At 41.8% G+C, this 21,309-nt stretch overlaps 1 protein-coding gene and 2 long non-coding RNA genes across 8 annotated transcripts in view; all 3 read right to left on the bottom strand.

Annotated features, from left to right (window-relative positions):
* ryr2a (ryanodine receptor 2a (cardiac)) overlaps positions 1-21,309 on the bottom strand; it is a 292,365-nt gene that overhangs the window by 46,310 nt on the left and 224,746 nt on the right. For 4 of the 6 annotated variants that reach the window (XM_085170363.1, XM_085170361.1, XM_085170360.1 and 1 more), the window contains exons 87-89: positions 16,991-17,067; positions 14,942-15,015; positions 13,917-13,934 (exon numbers count right to left, since the gene is read on the bottom strand). In XM_085170363.1, the coding sequence (XP_085026489.1) occupies positions 13,917-13,934; positions 14,942-15,015; positions 16,991-17,067 (169 nt within the window). The remainder of the gene's footprint in view (positions 1-13,916; positions 13,935-14,941; positions 15,016-16,990; positions 17,068-21,309) is intronic. The other 2 variants (XM_085170365.1, XM_085170364.1) reach the window with 1 other exon arrangement.
* LOC146513304 (uncharacterized) lies at positions 564-13,910 on the bottom strand. Its single transcript, XR_014875710.1, has 2 exons — positions 5,343-13,910; positions 564-5,288 (listed from the first exon to the last, which is right to left on the bottom strand). It is a non-coding gene; the product is annotated as an uncharacterized LOC146513304 (long non-coding RNA).
* On the bottom strand, positions 18,432-21,307 carry LOC146513303 (uncharacterized). The gene is made up of 2 exons (XR_014875709.1): positions 18,710-21,307; positions 18,432-18,657 (listed from the first exon to the last, which is right to left on the bottom strand). It is a non-coding gene; the product is annotated as an uncharacterized LOC146513303 (long non-coding RNA).

The raw sequence follows: 21,309 nt of genomic DNA, 5'->3' as shown, positions 1-21,309 counted from the left end.
TGCATATTTGTTCAACTTAAAAGTTTCAGACCAAACAAATTCTAATATTTGACAAAATAAAAATAACCCAAGTAAACATGTTACGGGGGGAAAAGCTATCCAAACCACCAGGCCTCATATAAGAAAGTGGTACAACCTTATAACTGGTTGGTTCATGTATTTGTGATGAATAGCGATCATTCTTGCACATCCCTGTGGAGGAATTTTGGCCTGTTTTTCTTTCCAAAATTATTTTAATTCAGCCACACTGCAGGGTTTGTGAGCATGAACAGGCTGTTTAAGGCCACCCCAAAGCATCTAAATCTGACCTAAGTCTTGACAGTGGAGGCCGCTCCAACAGCTTTATTTTTGTTTTTGAGTCATTCATTGGGCGACCGTGGCTCAGGGGGTTGAGAAGTGTATCTGTAACTGGAAGGTCGCCGGTTCGATCCCTGGGCTCTCTGTCCTGGTTGTTGTGTCCTTGGGCAAGACACTTCACCTAACGCCTACTGGTGTTGGCCAGAGGGGCCGATGGCGCGATATGGCAGCCTCGCTATATAAATCCAATCCATTATTATTATTCAGAGGTGGACCTTCTGGTGTCATCCTGCATAACCTGAGTGCACTTGATCTTCGAGAAATCAACTGATGGCCAGACAGTAGAGAGCACAACTCGTGTTTTCATCAATTACATCAAGACATCCAGGTCCCAGGTACCATCAAACCACCAGCACAATGTTTGGCTGTTTGTATAATCTTCTTTTCATGAAATACTATGTTAATTTTATGCCAGATGTAATGCCACTCAAATTTGACAAATATGTTACTTTTTTCACATTGGTACTCTCCCATGGTTACTTTTTTTGACCAGTCTCTTTAGTTTTTTTTAGATTGTGGCATGATATTAGGGATGCAACGATACCAATTTTTTCAAACCGATACGATACCGATACTTGGATCTGAGTACTTGCCGATACTGAGTACAAAAACCGATACTTCTACCACACACACACACACACAAATGCAATGAATTGGAAGACAGGTTTTATTTTATTCGCTGCCGATAAAAAATAAAATCTTAATAAAAATGACCACGAAAAAATTTCAAGTGAAAAATAAGCACTTCTGTTAAATTATTGTCTCCACATTGTAATTTAACAAAATATCACTGAAAATATCACTGAACTAAATAAATAAATAAATAAATAAACACTTCTGTTTATTTATTATATTTCATATCGCAGCTCGAGTATGCTGAGAAGAATCCTATGTTTTCCACGACTGGCATTGGCTGGTCATCCAGAGCGATAAAATGAATCAGAGCCTCTGTTATTTTAACTGCCCGTGGATTTTCTCTTGACATTTTTCATCGCTTTTCCAAAACCTGAGTTAAAGTTGGCTGTTCCACACTGCTGACATTTTGTTTAGCCTAGCTACAGCAGCCTCCAGTTTCTCTTTTTTATCTGGAGCTGCCAGTCTCACTCGCCTAACCCTGTGCCTGTTTAGCGCGAGATGTCCCCCTAGTGGCCAATCTAAAAAACTACAACAGAAATGACAAGCCACCCTCTGATTAATGAAATAAGTTGGTATCGCTTCATGGTATCGGTTAACTTTTATGAGTATGAGTACACACACATTTTACAGTATCGGCCCCGATACCCGATACCAGTATCGGTATCGGTGCATCCCTACATGATATTATATACTTTGTGAGATCTTTTAGTCTACTTCACTTTGTCACATAGGTTCTAATTAAGTGATTATTTGATTGCACAGGTCTGACAGTAATCAGATAAACTAAACTCAGCCTTCCCAAAAATGTGATTGATAATAGTTAATTCGTGATTTAACAAGGGCAGGTGTGGACAGCTTGATAAATGAAAGATAATTTAAAAACTGTGTATTGTTAGAAAACTAGACCTCTTTTAAGAGATAGACCTATGGCATCAATTTCAAAATCCTAGGTGACCTCTTTCCCGAGTTATGGTGTTGACGAGATTTCAGAAAACCTGACCTCTGATCACCTGATCTCCGTTCACCAAGATACAAACTTGTCTGAGATTTTGAGGAAATGCATTCATGGTGTCAATTTAAAAATCCTACATTCCCTCATTCTCAAGTTATCCCGTTCACACAGCTGAGTGTCCAGTAGGGTGATGACAATATTCCATTAACCTTTTTACCACTGAGGGATAAAAACTGTTTGATGATCTGAAACATAAAGTATGACAAATATACAAAAAAACTACAAAATCGGGACTCTGATAATACTTGTTAAAGGGCACGATAGATCAGTTCCACCAAAATTTCAGAACGTTTGTTTTATTTATCACACTTAAAGAGTAAAAATCGTTCTTATAATATATAACACGTGCTAGAAAAGAGTAATAATGGAGTGCAAACATTTTTACAACAAAGCCACTTTGGCATAGTATTTATCAGTTTGATGAATAGTCATGCTTTTTTTTGTTTCCTTTTTCTTAAACACAAAGAACATGATACATGATAACTATGTTACATCCCCTTTTTGTAATTGTTGCTCTGTAGCTTTCGTTTTATCTGGTGTTACGAATCCAACTCACTCATTCTTTACAGCAGTGTGCTACTGACTCTCCCTATTAGCTCAAATTTAAGGGATAGGTTATCCTTCAGCTCGAGTCAAGGCAGTGAAAAACAAAGCCTTTGCTCTACAACACGGTCGGTCAATGTTTAGTTAAATGAAGTAAAATATGGTTCAATTTATTTTATGCTGATTGACAAAGAAAGTGTGCAATACTGGTTATCCATTGTTCATGTCAATGGAAAATTGTACTTAGTAGTCAGTATAAGCTTTTAATGATATAAATTTGCATATGATAGAATACTGCATGATGACCTTTTAGATGTGTTAGACTGTTGATCACTACAAAAACTTCTGTTCTCTTTCTTAGTTTCTTCCCACAGCGATAATAAGAGCTGAACCACTCTAGTCTTCACTCCCTTCTGAATCCCACAACACACACACACACCTGCATACGCACATACATTCCTCTGTCTATGAACAGATGTATTCACTATTGTATATGAATAAAGACCAGAGCGGTAACAGAGCGCACTTCATCACTCTGATGTGAGCGCTCTGTGACCGCCCTTGCAAGTAAAAACTGCAGCCTGTGTGTCTCCACTCTCTGAAAGTGTCTTTTAGAATAAATCTCTTGACAGTTCACATGCTGAAGATTTGCCATAATACCAAAGTCCCACGCATCACGTAGGCGATGCATGCAATCTGATAAAACGGCCTGACACCCAGTAATCCTGATCTTCTCACATTTATGAGTTGGTTGTTTATGTTACCGCTACTGATACCTCTACTACTACTGGTACCCTTGACTGATACTTTGTTCCAGACATTAGGTTTCTAATAAGAACTATGTTCTTAGTCAACTAACTGTGGGAAAAAAGTTGACTAACCAAGTAGTCTAAAACTAAGAAACACTAAGATATTAAGTTACATTTGAGAACTGTTTAATGGAAGATGTCAAAAACTAATAACAAAGGTGTTTTAAACCATTAATCACGTTCTTCAATGATGAATCATACCGCTGTGCTGCACAGCGCATTGTGAATTATCAACATTACACGTTATAGTCCAGACAGAGAGGATGAAGAACACTTAATATGAAAACATTTTACATCAATTAAAATTTTAACAGTTAGCTTAAACAACTAACTCTGGTACTAACTAGTAAAAACAGCAACAATTAGTCAGCTAGTTGACTAGATATGCAAATCCCTAGTTTCTAACTTGATCTTGGCAAGACAGTAAGTGTAGCTTATCTAGTCCCCTCGGCATCTGAGAGATGCAGGAAAAAGCTGCCTATAATTCCAGACTAGATGTTTTACCCTGGAGCCCAACAGGCCTTGGAAAGTAGTGTGCAAGTGAACAAAGTCAGGTAACAGTTTTCTGACTTATGCCACATTCCTTCAGCTAAACCATTGTGTTGCAACACTTTTCACCCCACACTCCCATTGCTCAGAAACCCTCTGTGATCCTGCTTTCAGTTGGGACACCTTTGTCAAGTCTCTTTGCAGCCTGCATTTTGAACATCTTGAAATAAGACACCCAAAGACTGGGTACTGAGTCTGCAGAGGGTCCCAGTGCTGTGGAAGACGTCATACCTCTTTCCTGTACCAAAGACACCACGTCCCAGTGGCCCCAGGATTACAGGCCTGTGGCACTGACTTCTCACATCATGAAGACCCTGGAAAGACTCATTCTTGACCAGCTCCGACCTATTGTGAGGCCACATAAGGATTCTCTTCAGTTTGCTAACGAGCGCTGTCTCATAGTGCAGGATGTCATCATCTACCTGCTCAATTGTGTCTACGCCCATCTGGACCAGCTGGCGAGCACTGTGAGAGTCATGTTTTTCAACTTCCAGTGCATTCAACACCATCAGGCTGACCCTGCTTGGTGATAAGCTGACAACGACGCAGGTGGATGCCTCTCGTGTCCTGGATTGTTAATTACCTGACAGGAAGACCACAATATGTGCGTCTTTGAAAATGTGTATCTGACAAGGTGATCAGCAACACAGAGGCACCACACACTTTTCTTCATTGAAAAGAAGGATAAGACCCTTCGGCCATGCATAGATTACAGGGGCCTCAATGAAATAACCATAAAAAACAAATACCCCCTCCCGCTAATCAGTTCCACCATTTTCACAAAACTAGATCTCTGCAATGCTTACCATCTAATCCGCATCCGGGAGAAGAAAGAATGGAAGAAAGCTTTTAACACACCACTGGGCCATTTTGAATATTTAGTCATGCCTTTTGGACTCACAAATACACCATAAGTAGTCCAAGCTCTGATCAATGAGACTTTCTAAACTAATTTGTACTTGTCTATCTGGATGACATCTTGATCTTTTCCAGGAATAGAGAGGAACACCAAGTTCACGTCCAAGCCGTCCTACAGCGCCTGCTGAAAAACTGACTCTAGGTTAAAGCTAAAAAGCGTGAATTTCACTCCCTCTCAGTGACTTTTCTTGGTTATGTTCTTGCAGAAGGGCAGGTGAAGATGGACCAAGATCCAAGCCATGGCGGAATGGCCTACCCCAACGTCCTGTAAACACCTCAAGCGCTTTCTTGGATTAGCCCATTTCTATCACCGCTTCATATGAAAATATAGCCATGTATCTGTATCTCACCACTCTCACCTCCACCAAACAACCTTTTCTCTGGAACCCAGAGGCTGAGGCCAATTTCAAAAGACTGGAACATCTGCTCACCTCAGCCCCCTATTCATCCAAACTCCACTATGCCTTTCATCATAGAGGTAGATGCTTCAGATTCAGGGATTGGGGCTGTTTTGTCACAATATTCAGGTCCTAAAGCCAAGTTACAGGCATGCACCTTTTTCTCTTGCCTCTCTCTCTTCTCTCTCTCGGAGCAAAACTATAATGTAGGAGACCGGGAGTTGTTAGCCATGAAACCTGGGAGATTAACGAGACCATCCAGCAGGCTCTGCAAGATGAGCCTGATCTGGGGTCTGGTCCCCTGGGTCGCTGGTATGTCCCCTCGGCAGTTCGGGCTGCGGTTCTGAGATGGGTCCACACTGCTAAGTTCTCAGGTCACCCTGGGGTGTTGTAGAACCATCTTGCTAATAAAACGCCATTTTGGTGGAGGACCTTAGAAAAGGATGTAAAGGAGTATATATATATATACATATATATATATATATATATATATACACATATGGGTGACTTTCTCTTGAATGATTTTCAGAAAACTCGACCTCTGACTTTTACCTTGACATTAAGGTCAGTGGGATTCGAACTCACCTAGGATTTCAAAGTGATACCATAGATGCATTTACTACAAATTCAGAACGACTTCCGTCTTTATTGCATTCACAAGATTTTTGCGTTGTGATGACAATACCCCCTCCCTGTAGCCTTTTACGGCTGATTGGTAACAATAGTTCACTCGTTAACACGTGAATTTATTCTAAACAGAACTATAAGCTGGACTTAAACTGGGCTCTTTTTCTTTGTGCAAGGAGGAACAGGAGGAGGACTACCAGAGACCTAAAAATTGACCCCCAGCACGCTACTGGTGTGAACTTCTCTGGCCAAACAATTCCACATTGTTTTTTTTCCCCATGGACTTCTACATAATCACCTTGTGCTACAATGGCAGGATTAAATTCTTGGATGGACAAAATAGCTCAATCATAAGACTTAGGGTTAGATTTATAAATGGTCTGTAGTCTCAGTCCTGAAGACCACAAAAAATACCACAAAAATTTCTAACATATCTATATGCTTTTTTATGAATAATATAGATTCTCCTCCAGCCTCCCCACATTGATCTCACTTACTATACTTTTTCAGAGAAACGCACAAATGTAAAACTGCACTTACACTTTCTACTGGTGTACTGTTACTCCCTCACGCACATATTTGCACTGCTCTTGGAAGAATGCTGTCAGAAATAAAATCAATTGGTGGTGCCTTTGTACATAAACTGTTAGTAGATCACAGATAGCATCAACACAAATGTATAAATAACAGCCAACAGTTCCCTAACTCTTCGTCTTTTCATGTCCTTACAATGAAACTTAAACAACTGGTAGTGTAAAGGCAATAACATAGGTATGTTAAAGGCTTGCTTAAAAGTGACTAAAGATAAAAATGAAAGCACTTCTAGTCTATTAAAAATGTTACAATTTATAGACACACATACAACATATACAACCAAACCATGAGCTTAAGACACAATACTGGGGTGAAAATAAGTTCAAACATAAAATCTAAAAAAATCTGTTATAAGATCATGGTTATTCAAGTTTTGTTAACATACAATGAACAAATACAGTGAGTACAGAACACATCTCAGCCAGTAAATGGAGAGAAAAAGAGGGTAAGGAAGAAAAGATGGTTCAGATTTCACAAAACTGTCAGAGCAGCATGGCCAAAAACAGCCACTTTCATGTCTCAAGTGCAACATTCAAAAGGAAAAAGAAAAGGAAGGGAGACTGAAGAGGGCGAAATGTACCAAAAGATTAGAAATGAGAAGGGCTGCAATTAATTAGTTTATTTTATACATACATACACACACATTATATATATATATATATATATTAAAGGAACACTTTTTAATCCAAGTATACCATCAAGATACCATCAAGGCAGTTAACCTACGGTATATGTTATAGTGAGTTAAGTAACAGAGAGTGTTGTTGATCAGTTTAGCTGCTTTGGTGTTATCTTATAGAGCTGACCCTACAGGGGACAGGTAGTTCAACTCCTTCAGGATGCACATTAATACGTGCTATTTCCAGAACATTTGCTGTGTCTCCTAGCATAGTCAAGAGCATGGAGGAGATTTCAGAAGATAGGGAGCTACTCTAGAAGGACTGCACTGTAAAAGGACCATAACCCATCAGTAGGAACACGTTGAGCACTGCCAGACCTACAAAATGGTCACTGGTGTGAACTTATCGGGCAAACAATCATATGTTATGCTGCCGGTAACACCATTCAGCATTTCAGCTTTTCACAGATGAGATTAAGTTACCCTTGACACTTGTGACAGACGTGAAGGGGTCTGGAGACGCAGTGGAGAACGTTATGCTGCCTGTAACATCAGCATGAATGGTTTAGTGATGGGTCAGTGATAGTCTGAGAAGGCATATTGATGGACAAACACACAGACCAGCAGGATAGGCAATAGAGATTGACAGACCACGTGACTTTCGGGCATTGCATGCCGGGTACTAGTGGCAAAACAATCAAAGCAATGCATCAAACGCAAGCATTTGCAGCACCGCAAAACGTTCATTCTCTGGTTCCAATACCTTCTTGCTTTCTCTTTGCCCCCCAAAAAAGGAATGTAAAAAACGAAGGAGAACAATGTCGGTCCGTACAAAGACAGACTTGATGAAAAGTCAAAGAAAAGATACGAGGAAAAAAATCAAAGGAGTGAAAGGGTTAGACCCTTACGAGCACACAGAGTGGACAAAATACGTTAGCATGCTGCCCAACTTTCACCACGCTCATATTTATAATTATACGGTTCTTGGAGTGAGTGCATACACTCATGAAGTTTAGTAACTTCAGGTCACTGCAACAAGCCCAGCTACAGTTTACCGACGGATGGGTACAGGACCTTGAAATGCACCGTGTAGAACGAAAGACCATCGTACGAACAAATGTAAGTTTACCAGTCTCACAAATCATCTTCATAAATACACATTCGTTAACCGTTTATTAATAGGACCTTTGAGCTCAACGGTAATTAATTAGTAGTGGAAATAATTTCTGGTACGGATTACAGAAATGTAGCAGTGACAATAATATTGTACGCTGTAATCGTACTGGACAATTAGTGATACAAAAAAACTGTTTTACCCTGTGAATAAAAGTATATGTTTTTGTCAATGTACCATGGTAATAACAGAAGCGAAACGCAATATTCTGTCAGGACAATTCACTATTTATGCACAATAAACAAAGGAGCATAGCGCTTGTAACCTATATCACCAATTATGTTATGAAAAATGACGTATTAACTACTACAAAACACTGACCTTTGTGAAAATGCTTGGAGCAGACTAACATGTGAGCTGGAGCGTTCTGGGAAGTTATATATGGTCTTCGAATGGCTGCAATCCAGGCCATCCGTCGCCTCTTTGTTACTTCGGAAACATGGCTCGAACAATTTCTCTTTAAACGACGTAATCCGATAACAACCGATCTCTTTACCCGTCGGCTTCCCGTGGCTGTCATGCGACCGGCTATTGCAGTTAATAAAACAGCTTCTTGCCATTTTTTGTGTTTCTTTTTATCGCTGTGTAACTGATTTCAATTGAAAGCCTGCGTGCGCTAGTACCGCTTGCCACGTGTTCCCAGAATCCTTTGCGGTTTTACCCCTGAATGACGTCACATTTTCAATCTCTATAGCACCCTGACTGCCAACAGGTATCGGGATGATACCTATTGGAAGTCAGGCCCTGTCAGACGCTATGGTCGTTCAGTGGGTCCTGGTGCATGACAATGGCATCATGTGGTGAGAGTATGCAAGCAGTTCCTGGAGGATGAAAGAAGTGATACCACTGACTAGTCAGGCCCCTATGTTCACCAGACCTAATCCAACAGTATACCTCAGGTACTTGTACTATGTACTACATTCAGTCCATCCAACCTTGTTAGATTGCACCTCCAACGGCCCAGGAGCTCACTGATGGCCTGGTCTTGATCTGGGAGGAGATCCCCCAGGACACTGTGCTTAATTTCATTAGGAACATGTCCTAATGTTGTTAGGCATACATACAAGCATGTGGGGGCCACACAAGTTTGAGTTGCTGCAAGGAAATGTCAGCAAAATGGACTAACCTGCGCACGTTATTTTTTCACTCTGATTTCATTGGTCCTTTCATTGCTAACACATTACCCAGTCCATAGTAGTAGATTAGTAGATATCTAGCATGGTTTTTACCCCATTGGGATCCAATGTTTTCAAAGTGTTCCTTTAACTTTAAGCAGTGCATATATATACATATATAATGTGTGAGTATCTCTGTGTGTATAGTCATGAAGAAGAAAGTACATCCCCTTTCAATTTGAAGACTTTATATAATTAGGTCATAAAAAAAACCCTTATCAGGTCTTAAAATTAGGGAAATCCATCTTAAGGTGAACAACAACACAAGACGTGTTTCATTATTTACACTGTGCCTGTACATTGTGGTTTTGGCTGGTGGAAGAGAGGGTTGTTTCACTGTGCCTTCAGGTCAGGGAATGGGTTCTGTTGTTTGGCGCATAAGGACAAACAACAGTTCAGAGTACCCAGCCTTCTTGGAGTCACTGGGTGGGGTGCTTCATCTGGTGACTCAGATGTCCTACTGGGAAACTTCAATGATCAGGTCCACTGGTCCGTGATTGATTTTGCGACCCTATCATCAGATCTGTGGCTGTATGTTCTGGAAAATCAGGTGAAGTGAGGAGCTCAGCTGTCAACTGATCATCACCTGGCGGTGGGTTTAATCAGGTGACGGCGAAGGATGCTGGACAGAATTGTGAAGGTGTGCTGAAAACACCTGCCAGAAGCCCTGGTTCATGAGATCTTCGACTCTCACCTCCAGCCTTCCGAGGGACGAAGGAATGCTGTTGGAGGTTGTTGGAGGTTGTTGGAGGTTGCTCAACAACCTCCATTGTTGGGCATGCTGAAAGGGGCAAGGTGGTTGGTACCTGTCATGATGGTAATCCCCAAACCAGATGGTGGGTGCTGGAGATGAAGGGAGTGATCAAGCTGAAGAAGTCCTACAGGGCTTGTGTAGCCTTAGGGACTTTGGAAGCAGCTGACAGGTACCAGCAGAGCCACATACCTTTCAGCTGTTTTTGTGCTCGGGTGATAGATGAAGCAAAATCTTATGTGTGGGAGGAGTTCAGTGAGGCCATGGAAAAAGACTGCCTCAAAGTGGTTAGGAATCCTAAATTCCTAAAGGCCCTGAGTTGTCCTGGTTGACGCATTGCATGGAAATCTGCAGATGTGCCTCTGGGGGCTTTAAGAAGGTGGGCTAGAGTGTTTACTTCAACCACAGGGGGATCACACTCCTCAGCCTCTCTGGGAAGGTCTATAGTAGTGTAGTGTAAAGTTAATTAATTAGTCAAACCTCGGATACAGGAGGAACAGTGCTGTTTTTGTACTGGTCGTGGAACACTGGACCAGCTCTTCATCCTCCTACGGATATTTCAGAGTGAGTGGGAGTTTGCCCAGCCAGTCTACATTTCTTTTGTGAACTTACTGGTCGATCCACATCCCTACCCTCACCTATGATCATGAGCTATGGGTAGTGACTATAAGAATGAGATCACGGATATACAGTGGTGTGAAGAACTGTTTGCCCCCTTCTTGAGCTCCTATTTTTTATACGTTTTTCACATTTAGATGTTTCAGATGATCAAACTGGTAATGAGCCACAGCGTCTCAGTGGAATTCAGGTCAGGACTTTCATTAAGCCACTTTGTAAGTATTAAGAGGTGGACTTGCTGGTGTATTTTGGATCATTGTCATGCTGCAGAACCCAAGTGCACTTCAGCTTGGGGACACAAACATATGTCCGGACATTCTCCTTCAGGATGTTTTGGTAGACAACAGAATTCATGGTTCCATTTACACGGCAAGTCTTCCGTCCTGAGGCAGCAAAACAGTCCTGGAACATCACACTACCATCACCATATTTTACTGTTGGTATGCTTTTCTTTTCTGAAATGCTGTGTTACTTTTACACCAGATCTAACGGGACACACACCTTCTAAAAAGTTAAACTTTTGTCTCATCAGTCAGTCCGCGGACTATTTTCCCAAAGGTCTTGGGAATCATCAAGATGTTTTCAGGCAAAACTGAGACAAGCCTTTATGTTCCTTTTACCAGCAGTGGTTTTTGTCTTGGAACTCTGCCATGCATTTTTGCCCAGTCTCTTTCTTATGATGGAGTCATGAACACAAACTGAGGCAAATGAGGCCTACAGCTCTTTGGATGTTGTTCTGGGGTCTTTGTCACCTCTTAGATGAGTTGTTGCTGCGGTCTTGGGTTAACTTTGGTCGGCTGGTCACTCCTGAGAAGGTTTGCCACTGTTCCTTGTTTTCGGTATCTGTCTATAATGGCTCTCACTGTGGTTTGTTCGAGTCCTACAGGTTTAAGAAATGGCTTTTCCTTTTCCAGACTGAGAGATCTTAATTACTTTTTTTGTCACCTGTTCCTAAATTTCCTTGGATGGCAGCATGATATCTGGTTTTGAGGATCTTTTGGTGTACTCTACTTTGTCAGGGAGGTCTTATTTATGTGATTTCTTGATTGGAAACAGGTGTGACAGTAGTAAGGCCTGGTTTTGGCTAGAGAAACCAAACTCAGCTTTTCAACGATGTGATACACCACAGTAAATTTATGTTAGAACTAAGAGCATCTTAAGGATTTTGGGTAATTAGCAGCCAGGTGCTGCTAAGGCAGTGTAATTTATTAACTGATCATTGTCAAATATAACTACAAAAGCTGAAGTTTTGGCAGTTTGTTTGTTGGGAGCTTTCATATCTGTATTAACACAGTGCCAAAGAGAAAACATCAGTGGAAACAGCGGTGACAGAGACTATTCGCAAGTGTGAAACGCTCAAAATAGTTGCCAAACAAATTCAGGCACAAAAAATTCATGAATCACTGATTTCTGAATACACACTGTTGTAAATGAGGCCGAATGTTTTTAAGGCATGCAAGGCCAAACTGGAGATGTCAGTCCATAATGCACACCTGGCGAAACCAAACAACATATCGACACAAACGCTTCATACCAACTACTATAGGCACAGTGGTCAAGGGGCTTGTTTAGCAGCCACAGGACCAGCGCATCTTGCAGACAACATGAACTCCTCTGTGTACCACTATTCTCGAGTCAAATTTTTGGGAGGCCTTCTGTTCGACAGCCCAAACAGGGCCAATGCAACAGGTTAATGAGTAAAGTACATTAGCAAATCTACAAGAGAACAGCTAAAAAACAAAACTATCAAGGTTTTGCAATGGCCCAGTCAAAGTCCAGAATCCATTCTGATTGAATTGCCATGGCTGGACTTTTCTGGTTATTTCTTGTCAGTTATTGCAGATCCAATAATCACACGCTGCTTCTGCATTTTGTCTTAAAGTGTGTTAAATAAATGACATCATTCAATATGCCACGTGTTGTTCATCTGAGGTTGCATTTAATCATTTTAGAACCTGATAAGGACAATTATGATCTTTGCATTCAAAGGGGGCGTACTTTCTTTTTAACAACTATATACATGTAACCTTTTTAAAATATTATATCAGAACTGTGAGGTGAAAAAAACAAGTAAGAGAATTGAAAGGTTTGTTTACCACATGACTAAAATGAAATTAACCCTATCCCTAATTGCTGGGTGACCTGGTGAATGTTAATGTTTAAAACTGGAAAGCTGCAGACCAAAGCAGGGAGCTGAACGATGCTTTAACACATGTTGAGCTGAAAGCAGCGGCATTGTTTGTGTTAAATTACTGATAACAGTCTGTAGGTTTATGATGACCCGTGACACCTTTCACTAGACATATGATACCTTATTCTAAAATCTTAATGTGTGCAACTTTAATAGAGGTCTAGTCTACAGTTTTATTTGGTATCTGGTTAGACATATTCAATCTATTCATTGCAGCCCTGAATGCCAGAAACAGACAGAAACTGTGGCTGAGAACACAGAGGGGAGTTGTACAATTCACAACAATTAACAACCAGCACAATACAATCTCCAGTACTGAGACACAACAATCAGCTGACATAAGTTTAACTGTAAGATTCGGGGGTGTGGGTGGCAGATGGAGGTGTGCTGTGCTGGGGGGACTACTAGTCATTTTCTAATTTTCACAATGTGCCAGACACTGTACAAATCATGAGGGGGAGCCATAGGTCAGCAGGTTGTGGCAGGAAGACTGTGATTCCACCACTTCCGCCTTGTCTTGATTTTCTTTTCTTTTCTTTTTATTTATTTTTTAATTCTAAAACTCTTCATCAAAGCATCATAATGAGTTTGCTTATTGTTAAAAAGAATGACAAGATACATTTTACCTTAAAATTACAAGGGGAGTAATATTTATGTATCTTCAATACAGATCTTCTACAAAGATCAGTTACAGACTCAGAGGTATTATAAAAAGCACCAAGAAGACTTTGGTAATAACTGGCTACCTCTAGAATAGTTGAAGCAAAAAAAGTTGCTTCAAGCACTGAGCAGGTTGAGGACATCCTTAGAGGTCCACACTCAGGACCTGGACAGAACTGACACAACATGTGTGTGTGCGTGCGTGCATGTGTGTGTGTATGTGTGAGAGAGAGAGAGCGAGAGAGGCCAACCAACACACAAGAAAATGGCAGAAGGCATAATTACCACGCTCATGAGTGATGACTGAGGGAGGAAAGAAAGTGCAGTAAACCAAAATAAGAACAGGAAAACAGGGGGAAGAAAGAAACAGAGAAAGAAAGTAAGAAAGAAAGTAAGAAACAAAGGAAAAGATTACATATAGGGAAAAGAGCTCTTTTTTCGTCAATGTGGAATAAAAAAAATATGTATTAAAAAAAACCTAAAATATATAAAAATATACCACCAGAACCTTTTTTTTATTTGCATTTACAGTACTATGTAAAAGTCCTGAGGGACAAAGACAGGCAAAAACAGTTTGTACAGTGTTAATCATTTTGAAAAGTCAACATTTGGTATGACTTTTAGTCTTCAACGTAGCCTGAAATCTCGCTTTCTTATCATTTCCTAATGTAGTCTTCAGGGATAGGAGCACTGTACAAGGTGAAACACTGTATAATACACTGTCAGTAACACTAATATACATTTTTATATTTAGATAATCAAATTATAATTTTTAATGTGTTTATTACTATACTACTAATCTAACTACGAGGAATACTGTACTTTTTTCATGGAGTTGGGAAGAGTGGCGACATATTTTTATAGTTTTAAAAGTCTTTGTAATGTTTACAAACAATGTGTACATCAGAAAATCATACTTGATAATGCACGCAAACCAGCAACACTGAATTACCGCCTCGTTTACACAGGAAAAAAAAACAAAAAAACTTTTTATTGATTATAACGAGCAATGTGAAAAATAAAGGGTGGCTCTCTACAATCTTAATGTTTCTACAGTGTTGAAGGTTATTTCAGAATATTGTGTTATTTTAAAAGCAGCTTTAAACTGACCATCTTTAGGTTACTTAAATATTTTAACTAGACCTAGATAAGTTAAGTATTTTAATATTAACATTCTCTATGCTTTCAATAAGTAGAAAGTTAAGGTCGTCAAACTCCATCCCGGAAAAAGAGATGTTTCATCAATTTTGGTTTTCGTTTCTGTATTTTTTCAAAATTAGCCCAAAAGGTGTAAACATGGGGAATCTTACCTGATCCTTCCTCTGTCACCATTCCCAGTCCCTCTGCTTTATTTTGCCTCTCAAATGCATTTAGATCCAGAACACTAAAACAAAGACAAATATAGTGTGAATCGCTTCATCCATCACATTTCTGCTCTATTCATGTTTTTGTCTTGCCCTTGTTTGATGAGTGTTTTCCTTTTCCGTGGATTTATCCCATATGTGCAAGTCTCTGACCAGCAGTTTTATTCCAGGTTTATGTTGAATATTGGCCTCTCATGTGGTTTTCAATGTTTTTATTTATTTATGTCTTGTCCTGTCTTCCTTCTCTCACCCCAACCGGTCGCAGCAGATGGCCCCGCCCCTCCCTGAGCCTAGTTCTGCTGGAGGTTTCTTCCTGTTAAAAGGGAGTTTTTCCTTCCCACTGTCGCCAAAGTGCTGCTCATAGGGGGTCATATGATTGTTGGGTTTTTCTCTGTATCTATGAAGCGCCTCGAGGCAACTTTTGTTGTGATTTGGCGCTATATAAATAAAATTGAATTGAATTGAATTGAATGCCCCGTTGTCCATCTCCTTTATGTGTGTATGGTCTGTACATTTGCTCAGTCAGGCTGACATACACTCTTCCTAATTTGACATCTGGTTTATTTGAGTTGTTTGGTGGCTTTTTTCTCTGCTACAACTGTGCCTTTTACTACCTTCCTAGGAATACTGTCAGCAAATAGAACCAAGTAAAACTTCTGTAGCCAAAATGACAACAACCTCAACATATAAACAATAATAATTTAAACCGTGCTAAAAGAGTTTGTACAGTTCACCATTTCCTGAAAAACAGTGCTGAGCACACAAAGTTGCCCGCTAGATCAGATTAATAATGTTGCACAAAGTACAACCAAATTTGCAGAAGGCAAATATAACAGAAATAATGATATGAAATATAACACACAACAGTACAAGAGAACACAATAACTAGAATTTAATACAATATGAATTACTGCACTACGGTAGAGTGAAGCATGTACTTGTAATGCAAAGGTAACTACTGTTTTGCTGGGCAGTCAGTCAAGATATGTTTTTGGCAGAGTTCAGTTCTAGCATGGTTCTGGAACAGAAGCAGTTCATAAATCTGTTTGTTCATGATTACAGGGACCTGAATCGTCTGCCAAAGTGCAGTAACTTCAACAGTTAATGTGCAAAATGGAATCATGTTTTCTTCTCTGCTAAGGCGTTAAGGAGTTTAGAGTACAGCTAGTTTCTGGGAAGACTTTAAGATCCTCTGAAGGGATTTTCTGTCTGCCACTGAGCTGTCAGCACATCTTACAGAGATGCAGAATGGCAATGAAGGGGGAGTTTCTCAAGAAGTGTAATCTCTGCTGTGCCTTGATAAGTGCAGTCTCTGGACCAGGAGTGATCTTCTGAAGCTTGTATACCAAGAAACTCGAAGACAGGAACCTTTGCCACACAGTCTCCATCAATGTGTATTGGGTTATGATATTTGTTGTGCCTCCAGTAATCTATCATGAGTTCTTTGGTTTTGGTAGAGCTAAGGGTTGTTCTTTGTATCCCATCCTGGGGCTTCATCTACAAAGGCTGTCACATCTTCTTCTGAGATGTGCCAACCACAGTCTTCTCATCATCAAACTTAGTTGTGGTGTGTGGAAAATTGATTGGGATGCAGAGGGTAGAGAGGATGTAAAAGGAGGTTCAACACACAGCTTAATAATGCTGGTGTTCAATGTGACAGTGAAAGAGAAGCAGGGGCCTAATCTAACCATCTGGATGCGATTAGTCAGAAGGTCACTGATCCTGTGGTAGACAGGTGTGAAAGTTGTAAGCCAGTAGGCTTGGTGACCAGATCGACAGTAGTGAAAGCTGAATCTAAGTTTAAAAGAGTATCGTTACATATCTTCACTACTGCTCGAGATGGCACACCGCAGTATACAAGGCAGTGGAGATGTCATGGAAAACTACTTTTATCACATCTCTCTTTTTTTCACATAACACAACAAAGAGTTAGACCCTCTACATCATGACAACAAATACTTGCTTCAGCCCTGAAATAGGAAATCTTATTTATACCTGCATGACTGCATGAGACCAGCCAGACTCTGAAAGAAGCCCACGTCCTTCTTGTCCTTCAGATAATCTAACATTTTCTGTTAAAGATGACACAGTGAAAGCACAATAAGATACTGGAGTTTACTCAAATTTGACAAAAAACAGTCTACATCTGTCATTAAAATAAAAATACTGGTGGTGGTACCCCTCAGCCTCCTAGTAGATACACCTACAGTATGTATTTCAAAATCTTACATCCCCTTCCTCTCAAGTTATCGGATTCGCAAGGTTTTCCAAAAACCTGATCTCTGACTTCTAACTTTGAGGTCGAGGACACTGAGATTCCAACTTGTCCGAGATTTTTACTACTCCTATGTTATCAGTGTCAAAGTCCTGGATGACTTACTTCTCAAATTATCACATTCACAAGACAGAAAACTTGACCTCTAACCTTAACCTTCAGGTCAAGGTCAATGAGGTTCAGACTCGTATGAGATTTTTAGTAGATCTGTGTGGAAGGGTGGGGTCTGTGGCTCAGTTGCAGGGGAGGGGTGGTGCAGTTGGTTTAGAGGGCGGTGCGACGGGAGACTGGCCAACAGAGTTGGAGATCATCAGGGAGGCCCAGATGGCAGCACTTAGCCTTCTGGTTGTAGCAAAAACTTACTTTCCTGATGTCCATTGAGTGATCCTAGACCTGCTTCCCCACCCTAAGACCACTCCTGTTGGTTCTGGATGGAGTTGAGAGATTGGCCATTTGCCTATGCCAGGTGGCTCCATAAGGCGGTGGTCAGGTGCCTGCAGACTGGCCCAATGAAGGGGAAAGGCTGCTGAATATGCTAACATTGGAGAAGTTCACGAGGTGGCTCACAGTGGAAAAAGTGGAACGGGGTCCATTTTCATGTGATACTGGCTGAGAATCACCTGGCGCCGCAGGAGCTGGTGTGGCAGCTGCAGCTGGCAGCAGGTTGGCTTGTCCGGGACCGGAGGAGGAGACCCCGTAAGGTCCCACTGTAGCCAGCAGCTGTAGTGCACTGGCTGCCAACATTTAATGGCACCAACATTTAATGGCACCAACATGTAATGACGCTTCTCCCTGTGTGGGTTCTCTTGCTTCCCTGAACAAGAGCAGCACATTTGTTGGGGCAGGAGTGCTAGGACATGTCCACTGGGAGTGCCCGCTGATGGAGATGGGGCGAGTGTTCCATGTCACTGGCCCTCTAGCGACTTCCTCTGGTCCCGGAGTATACAGTACTCTGGTAAGGTGCCAAGTGGGTACAGACCGGGCTATGGTGGACTCGGGCTCCATGCAGGCACACCCATTTGATGGTGCAGAAAAGGGCCATTGAGAAATGATCTTACAGGCAGCTCATTATAACCCAATTACTGGTCACATGCAATAAAAAAAGGGAACAAATCGTGGCCTGTTTTTTTTTTTTTTTTTTGGGGGGGGGGGGGGGGGGGGGGCATTTGAGGGGATGTGCGCCTGTGGTGTGCATCCAGCCCAGGATACCAGCTATCGAACCAGCCGGCCATTCCAAGAGAGCTGTTGTACTCATTACCACTAATGGAGGGTCCATTTAAGTGCATTGGCATGGATCTCATCTGGCCATTTCGCCACAGTGCATGAGGGTATCACTTTGTATTACTTTTGGTGGATTATGCAACAGATATTCTGAAGTAGTGGCATCCTGGAAGAGGCACTGATTAACCAGGGCTTCATGTCTTGTACACTAAAAGAACTGTTTAATTACTGTCCATCAAATATGTTTGGCCAAGCATCCATCACCCTCAGAATGACAGGTTGGTAGAGTGGTTGAACTAGACTGGAAAGTCTATAATATTTAAGTGTATTCATTAGGATGAGCGAAATAGAGATTGCAGGCTAGACTCTCATTTTTTAGGGACTAGTAAAGCGCTATACAAATAGAGGGCATTCACCTGTACAATTGGGGAGCTTGGCTGAGACAATTTTCACTGGGAGTTAAAGTACTTGTATTGCTCCCTTTATCCATCTCAAAATTACCTGCCAAGCGGCAAGAACTATTGGTCACAGAGGGGGTGTGGGATGTTGACTATGAAAAGGTGCAGTCGGACAGGGTTGCAGGCTCTCCCCTGCATGGTCACACCACTCTCACAGAGTACCATTTTGAGATGTGCATTGGGCTCTCAGTGCATTCACACCCTTATAGATTGTCTAAGCAGAAAAGACAAATTACTCAGAAAGAATTGGCTGTTATCCTGGAGATAGGGGTGATAGAAGAGTCACAAAACATCTGGTGCAGCCCCATAGTTTTTGTGGTGTAGAAAGCTGGGTCTATATTGTTCTGCGTGGACTACCACAAGGTGAAGGAGGTGTCACATTTTGACGCTTACCCCATGCCTCAGGTACAAGCTTATGGATTGGTTAGGTACTGCTCGTTTTATCATTATGCTGGATTTAATTTTGGGGCGATCGTGGCTCAAGAGTTGGCAGTTCGTCTTGTAACTGGAAGGTTGCTGGTTCGAGCCCCGGCTCGGACAGTCTCGGTCGTTGTGTCCTTGGGCAAGACACTTCACCTGCCGCCTACTGGTGTTGGCCAGAGGGGCCAATGGCGCGATATGGCAGCCTCGCTTCTGTCAGTCTGCCCCAGGGCAGCTGTGGCTACAACTGTAGCTGCCTCCACCAGTGTGTGAATGTGAGAGTGAATGAATAGTGGAATTGTAAAGCGCTTTGGGTGCCTTGAAAAGCGCTATATAAATGCAATCCATTATTATTATTATTATTATTAATCAAGAGCTACTGGCAGTCTTGTCTCTGGACAAAAAAATGGCCTTCTCCAGTCCATACAGATTGTACCAAATGGTCACACTTCCATTTGGCTTGTTCAGAGCCCCAGCCACTTTCCAGCACTTCACAGACAGAATGCTGTGTCCACATGCTGCATACGCCACTGCCTAGCTGGATGATCATCCATGGATCCATGGATGATCATCCATGGTAACATCAAATCATATGCAGCAGGCGGCCTGCAGCCCTGGAGTCCCTGAGGCAGGCAGGGCACAAGGCCAACATGAAGAAGTGTGCGGTTGGACAGAGGGAGGTACAGTATCTGGGGTACCACCTGGGAGGCAGGCAGTTGCATTCTCAAATGGAGAAAACTACAACCACTGCAAGCTGCCTGCATCTCGGGGCCAAAAAGGAGGTGAAGCGGTTGCTGGGGCTGGCTGGTTACTATTGTTGGTTCATCTCAACATTTGCGGAGGTTACCAGTCCCTTGACTGATCTCCCCTATAAGGGTGAACCAGATCTTGTCCAGTGGACGGAGCAGTGCCAGACAGTGTAAGGTAATGAAGACTTTTTCTTCCCTTGTGTTCTGCAGACTGACACGTTGAGCAGAGGGCTGGGGGCTGTTTCATCCCAGCAAGTAAGAGGGGTCGACCATCACGCTGTCTACATCAGTTGGAAACTCTCAGAACAAGAAACCAGGTAGAGCATGGCAGTGCCTGGCGATCCAGCGGGTGGTGGACTCTCTTCGTTATTACCCCCGCTGCAGTGGCTCCACCACATGAAAGATGTCAATGCCTAGATCACCCAGTCATATCTGGCTTGCCAGCCTTATAAGTTCAAGGTGATCCACAGGCCAGGGCCCACATAGTCGGGGCTGATTTTCTCTCCAGGGGAATTTGTAGGGCTATGTGGTGGGCCGTGGACTGTGGGCCGTGGACTGTGCCTCAGCTGCGGGGGAGGGGTGGTGCAGTGGGTTCAGGGAGCAGTGCCAGGACCTAGAGGAGGGACAGGAACTGAGAGCAGATGGCTGCGCATGAGGCGGCACCTTCAGTAAGAAATCTGGTGATAACAACCCGGTAAGGCTAAATTGTAAATAAAGAACAGTGCATCTTAAAACACTGTGTGTCTTGCTGGGCAACATAACACAAAGGTGTGTTGCAGTTGAACTCATCTGATATCTTTAATAGATACACCCACCCATAGTGTCAATTTCAGCCCTTACGTCGCTGCATTCTCAAGATTTTCATAAAATTTGACCTCCGAACCCTGACCTTGAAGCCAAGGTTAGTGAGATTTGAACTCATCTGATATAATAGATACACCCATTGTGTCAATTTCAAAATTCTATGTTGCATTGTTCTCAAGTTCATTCACAAACGTAGGTGTCCACGTTGCCTGTCCACCCAGGGTGATGACAAAACCTTTTACAACTGAGGTAAAAATCTATGAGAAAAATTTTAAATTTCAGTGGAATAGATGCAGTATATTTCACACTTGTATAAATAACATTTGAAAATAGATAATATAGCTATAATCCAGCAGTCAATATAAATAACAATGAAGTAGTGAAGCA

The sequence above is a fragment of the Neolamprologus multifasciatus genome, chromosome 8 (assembly GCF_963576455.1).
Source record: "Neolamprologus multifasciatus chromosome 8, fNeoMul1.2, whole genome shotgun sequence".
Classification (NCBI taxonomy): domain Eukaryota; kingdom Metazoa; phylum Chordata; class Actinopteri; order Cichliformes; family Cichlidae; genus Neolamprologus; species Neolamprologus multifasciatus.
Note: the sequence above shows the minus strand (reverse complement) of the source record. Positions and strands in the feature narration are given on the sequence as shown.